This window comes from Leptosomus discolor, chromosome 1, assembly GCF_034619465.1.
Source record: "Leptosomus discolor isolate bLepDis1 chromosome 1, bLepDis1.hap2, whole genome shotgun sequence".
Lineage (NCBI taxonomy): Eukaryota > Metazoa > Chordata > Aves > Leptosomiformes > Leptosomidae > Leptosomus > Leptosomus discolor.
The window spans coordinates 165,132,808-165,141,183 of NC_141391.1; the positions used below are offsets into that span (position 1 = coordinate 165,132,808).

Genomic DNA, 8,376 nt, shown 5'->3' on the forward strand with positions numbered 1-8,376 from the left:
GGCCGTAGGGACTGATGATCACTTTGGCCTATCTGGAGGAAGAATACAACATAAACGTCAGCTTTCATGTTTGTATTTTAGACATAAGCATTTTAACAGGCAACCTGAAGTTGAATAAAATCAGTTGAGGACTACTCGAAACAGAAAGATGAGACTTCCCTCAGGCACTCAGTCACAGGTGGCTGTAGGTGGGAGGACAGACCAGATCACTTCATGCTTTTACTCTTTACCGGGACGTCCACCACCAGCTTCTGCCAGAGACAGATGGACTGGGCAAGATGGACCTCGGGTCTGACCCAGTCCATGTATTCCTACGCTGATACGTGCAAGTTGGTATTTTTGGCAAAACTCAGCTCAGTGGAGACACTCACTATTTGTTTTAAAAGAGAACAAACAAGCTGCAGCATGCAATCTATATTACAATTTTTTGATTTCTTGCGTAATGGTGAATAAATCAAATAATATAAATTGTTAATAAATTACTAGGTCTGTGGCCTTGTCACCACTGATAGCAGCCCCTGTCATTTCACTCTGTCAAAGTCCATGTCAGGCTCTAGGCCTGCTCCCTGACCTGAGCATGACCTGTTTGCTCAGATGATCGTGGCCAGCTGCTTTAACTTCTTTGTCTTTGCATGATCTCTCTAGATGGAAATGCTTTAATGGCACATTTCTTTTATCATTTTCTTTTTTGCTCTTTAAGAGTATAGGAACATTATGCATCAGCTTGCTTCTGTGCCACTCACCTTCTATTTGAGGAGGCAGGAGTCCAGCTGAGCAAGCACCTTGAGGTGCCTCTGCCTCATCTGCCTGGGGAGGCTGCTCTGATCCATGGCTGCCCCACGGACTGGTATTTGATTCCTGCCTCCACTACCCTCTTCTCAGATGATTCTGGGCAAGGCACTTTCTCTAGCTGGTACTTGTCCTTTGACATGGTTTAGACAATTAAAACCCACTTGTGATCATGAATGATCCAAGTTCTCCATGCACATAAATATATCCAGCTATAAACGCCATCTAAGCTCCCTGCTCTGTTCATTTACATACATTTCTGGGAAGGGACCTGGTTGGGGTTTTAAACAGAGTTGATCAGCTGGGCTGTGAACACATGCAGAGGTCAGTGGAGGGTGAGCAAGTAGCAGCAGCAGCTTCTAAGATCCACCACTTACCTAAAGCTTACAACATCGGGAGAGACACCACAGAGCGCTGCCTTAAATTCACTGTCTTAAAAGACAACGACTGTGAGCCCCCTTAGTTCCGCTTATTAACAAAAAAACAAAACAAAACAAAAAAAAAACGTTATGCTTTTGCAGTTTCAGGAGAGCTGTGCCCCTCCACACTGCGTATTACTCACTCTGTCAGTACTTCCCCTCCCTTGTAGCCTTCCGCTTTCCTCGCTCCCCCCGACGCACACCACCTCCTCACGCTTCTCGGCATCCTCCATTCCCTCACCCCCGGGGCCGCCCCCTTCCCGCTTCCACCGCCCGCCGCGGCCGGCTCCCTCCCGGCGAAGCCTCTCCGCTCCCGCCGCCCCGGCCCCGCGCTCCCCCCCCGGCCCCGCCCCCGCTGCGCGGGCGGCCCGCGGGCGCCCCCTGGGGGCGGTGCGCCGCGCTGCAGGCGGCGGGGCCCCCTAAGGGCCCTCCCACCTCGCCCGAGCGGGGCCGGGCCGAGCGGAGCCAAGCCGAGCCGAGCGGGGTCGGGCCGAGCAGAGCCGAGCCGAGCCGAGCGGGGCCGGGCCGAGCCGAGCCGAGCCGAGCCGAGCCGAGCCGAGCCGAGCGGCACCATGCTGGGCATGATCAAGAACTCCCTGCTGAGCACGGTGGAGGCATGGCCCTACCAGGTGCTGAGCAAGCAGGAGAAGGTACGTGGTGGGGCGGGCTCTATTCCCCCGAGGGGGTTTCTGCGCCAGCCGGGACGGATAAGGTGCTGCGAGAGGGAACGGGCACTTTCTGGACGGCGCTTTCCTCCCAGCCCGTCCGGGCACTTGAGAGCTTCTCCATTCCCCATCTCCTTCCCCAGGAGGAGTTCAGCTACGAGGAGAGGGCGTGCGAGGGCGGGTGGTTTGCGGCGGTGGAGGTGGAGGGGAAGCCGTTCGACGAAGCCTCGAAGGAAGGGGTGCTCAAGCTTCTTAAGTACGTCGGAGGAACCAACGATCAGGGTGAGAGATGCTCCCCACCCCGCGGGGCTTGGGGGATGTTTGTGGTTGACCCCCGCTCACAGAGGCTTGGTGAGAGATGGATGGAGGCAACGGCACTGCGGGCCCGCCTGGCTTGTGGCTCCTGGCACCAGGGCATGGCCCCTTGCTGGGAAAAATAAAGCTTGCCCAGCCAACTCATGCTATGAGTCCACTCCTAGCCCATCTTTATTTCCGGGTAAAATGTCAAAAATTATTTGTTTAAGCAGCAATGAGTTACCCTGCAGCTGGGATAGCACGAGGACAGGTACACGTGTATCTGTCACAGCTCCCTGGGTGAGCAGTAGCTGATGAAATCTGGGGTACCTGGGGCACTTTGATTCTACGATGTGCCTTTGTAGGCAGTCAAATGACTTTTGTGACCTTGATATTTTATCATATTCTCTGGCTATTTTTATTCATGAAAGGGTAATAAACAGCGAACTTGCTTTTTAATGGTGCTTTGTGATGTTTTATAATGGTGCTTCCAGGTGATTGCTTCTAATTCTCAGTTTATTAAAGTATGCACATCAGTAATCATCCGTAGTAGGAGGAGAGGACCACAGAGTAGCTCTGAGGCATATACATTTGCTCACCTTTCACAGGCACCTGGTAGAGGGACTTGTATAGTCTGTACAGGAGTAGGAGCTGGATCCAGAGGGAAATGGCATTTACAGCAACATGTTTTGGAAAGGTGATCACTGTTGCTGTAGGAGAAAGGATGCCTTCTGTAGCCTGTGCCACAGAGACGGGTATGATATCAAAGCAAAATAAATTAGAAAGATGGCTTGATCTCAGCTGGTTCTGTGGCTGCCTGATCCTGAGTTTTGGAGGTTCCCTACTGCTGAAGGAAGAAGAGGGAAGAAAAATATTCTTCAGTGCCATGTGGTACCTCTCGGCAGTAATGAGGAGTAAGAAGCATGCTGTTCCTGGAGTGCTGGACAGCATGGACAGTCCTGCTGAAAGCCATAACAGCTCTGGGTTTGGGGGCATTGGAACTTGTAGCATTTCTGGAAGTATTTGGAAGGGTTTAGGAGAAAGCTCCTGTCACCCACTATTGGCTATGGGCTCACCCCTAAGTGCAGATGATAACAATTTAAATACTGATGTAGAGTTACATGTGCCACTGACCTGCCCTGGAGCTATAGACCCTGTTGTGTTAGAGGTGATGTGTCAGAAGAGCAGTGTCTTGGTGGCATGACCTATATTGTTGAGAGCCATAAAACTAGGACAATTAATAAAAAGACATCCAGAGGTCACCTGCAGCCCTTATCTCCCAGGATCCTTCTGTAGTCAGTGGAGCGAGAAGTTTGGCCCATGCAGAACATGTGTCTGTTCTGCATGCCACAGAGGACCGCACTCTTTACTGACTGTACAAGTTCCATGTGAGGAGTTTTCCTAAACTAAAATTACCTTTTGTGAATCCCCTGTTAATTCTGTGAGTACCTGAGAATCTAGCCTTCTTTAGTGATGTCTGTGTGTCTCTTTCAGGCGTTGGAATGGGGATGACTGCTCCTGTCTCCATGACTGCTTTTCCTGCTGAAGATGGCTCCTTACAGCAGAAAGTGAAGGTCTCTCTGCGGATCCCAAGCCAATTTCAAGCCAACCCTCCTTGCCCCAGTGATAAAAGCATTAAAATTGAAGAGAGACAGGGGATGACCATTTATTCCACGTAAGGATCTTATCCTGGGATTCCAGTCCCAAGTGCTGAGGTCTCTAGTGTGCTCTGGAGAGCAGTGTTGGTTTTACCAGGTGACTTGCTGGGCAAGGGGTGCATGTGGTAGTAGGAGATGGAGGGGTCTTTCTAGACTGAAGACAGGTGTTTTATGTCATTTCTTATAATTGATCATGCTGCAGCAATTTGGAATATGGATTTTTTTTCACTGGGAAAACAAGCCTGGAGCTTAGGCCTGAAAGGCTTTTTGTTTCACCTGGGGAGGTGAAGAGCAGGAGAGAGTGAATATGAAGGTACTGAGTAATTTCTAATCTCTGAGAAGTATTGTTTTCCCCACTTCTGGGATCAAGATGGGTCTTAGTCATCAAGAATGTCCTTTGGTGTGGTTCGCATCAAACTACAGTTGTCAGCTGAAACCTCATTTAAGTGGACTCATTTAGATCCCGTCATTGCATTGCTTCAAATCTTGGTCTGTTGGCTGGACTCAAACTAGCATCATGATAGCATCTTGTATTTAACCCCTTGGATGTTCCCCTGCCTCCTTGCTTGAACTATTTTGACTTACTCTAAACTGTCTGTCTCCTCCCCTGCCTGCACCTGCTGCCTGACCTTTGATGCAGGCCTGGGCCACTTCTGCAAGAACAGGCTGTTTTGTCTCAAACCTTGGCCCTGAGGCAGGGTGGTGAGGTGCAGGCTGATGTGGAAACAGTTCCTGTTGGTGGGAGGCCAGCATAAAATGGACCAATTCCAGCCCACCCCTTTTAAATATCATTGCAGGCTGTAATTGCTAACATCTCTGTTCCTACCTCCCCTTTTCCTTGGGCTAGCTAGAGTTTGCCTTCCCTTCATGATCTGGCTTCCATCAGGTGGTTGTTCACACTACAGTGAATGTGGTTGTTGACAGCATTGGTGTAAGTACTGCAGGCGAAGCAGACTTAGAGATAACCTTGTGTTCTAGGAGGCTGTTCTTCTGATATGGCGTTGATTCAAAGGGCAGGGCCATTCTGCTGACTGATATACATGGGTCTGTTTGGGGTGGGAGAGTGTTTGGGGTCTGCCAATGGATGACTGCACCCTGGCTGTGTAACCCTTGAGACTTAATCTATCACAGACCAAGTGTGCTTGTTCACAAAGAACAGTGCCTTCGTGAGCGTATGCTGGTGGGACCTGGACCAGAATGCGTGGCTAAATGTACCGTGGCTATATATTGTTCTCCCTCTCTTCCTTTCTGTGCTTTGCCAGCACTGCTCAGCACCTTTCTGTGTTTGGTTTCTTTGCAGGCAGTTTGGTGGCTATGCCAAAGAAGTGGATTATGTGAACTATGCTGCTAAACTGAAGTCTGCTCTGGGGAGTGAAGCTGCATACCACAAGGATTTCTACTTCTGCAATGGTTACGACCCCCCTATGAAGCCTTATGGGAGACGCAATGAGGTCTGGTTTGTGAAAGAGTGAGCATCTGACTCCCTGTGGTGCTGGCTTGCACTGATAACCTCCCCACACTATGTTCCTGTCTTCTTGAAAATAAACTAATAATTTTGCAGAGGCACAAAACCATCATTCCTTTCCTTCACACCTATGCCTTGGTCTTCTATGGACCAACCATTTTAGAACACTGCAGACCACCCTGACAGTCCTGATCCTTCCTTCTGGACCAGGTCCACAACCACACAGACTCTCATGATGTCTCCACGGCTTGCTTTTATCTCCCACATGCTCTCAGAGTCCAATGCTAAGACAGCCAAAGTACCTAATTAGCAAGGCTGGTGCCTGACAGGGGTCATGTCTAAGTGCTGGCAGACTGTTAATATCACCTGAGGCAGGCAGGGGAACATGACAAAAGTGCATACAGGGATTTTTTTATCTTCTTGAGCTTACTGCAGCTGTAAAATGCTGCTTTTATCTGTGCCGTTCCAAAAGCAGTCTAAAGGGATATGGGCATTGCTACCAACACCGCATGGTGACAATAAGCATCCTTTACATTGACTCATAGTGTGTAGGAGAGCAATACAGAAGTCACCTGACTGAGAAATGTCATTTAAAGGAAGATCCAGGTTTCTGTTTGCAGTTATCCTTCTGTTTAGGTGAGACATTTTGGGATGTGTTATGTCCTGATCTCAGCTAGCAGCTGGGCAATGTGACATGGAGACGCCAGGATCATTTCCTCACCTTCCTGTTACTTGTGTGTCATATTTCTTTAGAACTAGCCTACACAAGGGCCAAAGCTGAAATGTGTGTGGTAATCTAATTGAATTAGAAAAATAACACGTGCCTATTACTTGTGATCTGAGAGTGCATTTGAAGAATGGTGAACGTCTAGTGGAGTTATTGTGGGTGTGGGTCTTAAAAAAACCTCACTTCTCAAATGGTGTTAGTTTCTGAAGGTCTGCTCAGAGCAGCTGTCTCTTTTAAAGGACGATGAAGACCTGGCTGTTCTTGAAAACAGGGGTTTGTGTCAAATAATGAGTAGCCTTTCAGTAACTTCAGATACAATACCAAGAGTAGGTCTTTTTTTAGGAAGACTGGCAATGTTTAATTGTTAGGCATCAAACCAGAATTTTATCTGTCGGCTCTGCCAGGGGGGCAGTAGGATGCCTGCAGCGGGAACACGCTCACACACTGTGCTGCTTGGGTGCCTGTATAATTCATTACCTCCACTAAAAGAGGTGTGCTCCTCTGATGCTTAAGTGCTCTGAAGTTCAGGCACTTTCCAAAAGCCGTTTTCCCTCTGGAGCTGAAAGAGAGATTTGTCAGATGGCATCCCGGGTTCTGGCTGGTCGAGCTGTTTGACATGGGCCTGCTTTCTGAGAACAAATCTCAGTCATAAAAGGAGAAAAGCTGAGGTTCTGATGTGCTTTCCTTTTCACTCTTGCTGAGCCATGTGAGAGTTTTGCTGTGGACCTCACGAGAGAGTTTCAGTTGCCTGTGTGCAAGAGTAACTAGTCAGGGTGGGTAAAAAGAGCAGATGTCATTTAATTTTCAATGAAACAAAGGAAAAGCTATTGGCTGCTTAGTGATTGCAGTGCAGGGGAGGTAGAATTAAAAGGGAAATCAAGGCGGACAATGAGTTAGGATTTTGAAGGAGTTTTTTAAGGAGCAAAGTCCTTTCTAAGGCTGTCACTGAATCCAAACCTATTCATGTTCCAGATTATTTTTACCTGTGTGGGTGAGGAATGGAGGGGCACAGTGCTGTCTGGTTTATGCATTCCCAGATTCATTTTGTAACTTGTGTAATACTTGTGGATACAGTCCTTTCTGGCTGCCAGTGGTGACTGTCCTGCAATGATCAAAATCCTGAAATTTCTTGAAATTTCTCAAATTTCTCCTGTGAAATCTCAGATGTTGGGAAGACCAATAATAAACCTGGTATGAAAAGAACTGCACATCTCAGCAGCACGGGTTTTTCTTTCATAACATGGGTAGACTCTGAACACAGAGAGAGAGTGAGCTTCTGACCCAACAGTGAGAGTAATCATGTCTGTAGGCTCTTGTCTCTGCAGCCCTGCTGCAGGCCGTTTGCATGCAGTAGGCAGGGTACAGTTTCATAAACAGAGTTAAGTGATATCAAAAGCTTATGCAAACCAAATTGCCTTTTCTGTACACACGAAGATGTCTGCATTCTGTCTGCATTTTCTAGAGTTTTAAATAAATAAATAATAATGTTGTGATTTACAATTTCTGTGCTGATCATTGACTCTGTGAGCTCAGTGGGAGTTGTTGATTTGAAACAATTTAGGTTGCCAGTTTATCTTTCTGTTTGGGGTACTAATCATGTCACAGCATCTATAAGTAGTCATAATGCTTTTTCCAATAAATTGTTATTTTAGGTATCCTGGTGTGGCCCTATGTTGTCTGACCATGTGAGGTGGGAGCTGATGGAGTAATCTTCTTCATTGATTCCAGCCAACTGAGAGTTGACTGATGTATTTATGTTAATGTAGAAACTAAGGAGCCTGCTTACCTGAGGAAAATTGTCTGTTTGCTTGTGTGTTCCTGTGGCTGAAGTTCACGGACAGTGTTCAGACAAATATTCGTGACTGATTTTCAACATGACCCACTACCCAGAAATATTAGATGCTTTATCACATTGAGGTCCATCTAGCTCAGTGCCCTGCTGCCAGTGATGGATGGTAGTGGACAACTGAGATAGATTACAGGGTCAGTGCAACTGTGGGCTGATACCGCCTCTAAATATTTCCCTGTCTTTAGTACAATGTGGCTCAAGGTTTTTCATTATTGTGCTTGGTGGACCCAGATAGACTTTACCCCATGCATTTGTCCAGTTGCTTTTTAGACTTAAGGTAAACTTAGTATCTGTGGCATCCCTTTGTCCTATGGCAAAGAGTTTCTTATATGTGGAAAGGCAGAAATACTCTTTGGCTGAGAGTTTCCAGCAGGTTGTCTCTCTGCTCCATAGGCAGCTGGGTCAGCCAGCTTTTTGATATGCCTCCCATCGAGGCAAGTGCATGTTTGTTTGGACAGCCAGACTCACTGTAGACACTACAGGGTTTCCAACAACCTCTTTGTGCTGAGG

The 8,376-nt window shown here is 47.7% G+C and overlaps 1 protein-coding gene across 1 annotated transcript; it reads left to right on the top strand.

The window, feature by feature from the left end:
- The first annotated feature begins 1,757 nt into the window (after window positions 1-1,757).
- On the top strand, window positions 1,758-7,225 carry HEBP1 (heme binding protein 1). Its single transcript, XM_009948478.2, has 4 exons — window positions 1,758-1,858; window positions 2,017-2,155; window positions 3,662-3,842; window positions 5,126-7,225. Exons 1-4 carry the CDS (start codon window positions 1,781-1,783, stop codon window positions 5,295-5,297), a joined length of 570 nt encoding a protein of 189 aa, XP_009946780.2. The 5' UTR covers window positions 1,758-1,780; the 3' UTR covers window positions 5,298-7,225.
- Window positions 7,226-8,376: the final 1,151 nt, after the last annotated feature.

What these genes read in the sequence shown, in the direction of transcription:
- HEBP1 (XM_009948478.2), top strand. Translation starts at nt 1,781, where the DNA reads ATGCTGGGCATGATCAAGAACTCCCTGCTGAGCACGGTGGAGGCATGG. An exon ending in TGCTGAGCAAGCAGGAGAAG is followed by an intron (nt 1,859 to 2,016) that starts GTACGTGGTGGG and finishes CTCCTTCCCCAG; the next exon opens with GAGGAGTTCAGCTACGAGGA. An exon ending in CGGAGGAACCAACGATCAGG is followed by an intron (nt 2,156 to 3,661) that starts GTGAGAGATGCT and finishes TGTCTCTTTCAG; the next exon opens with GCGTTGGAATGGGGATGACT.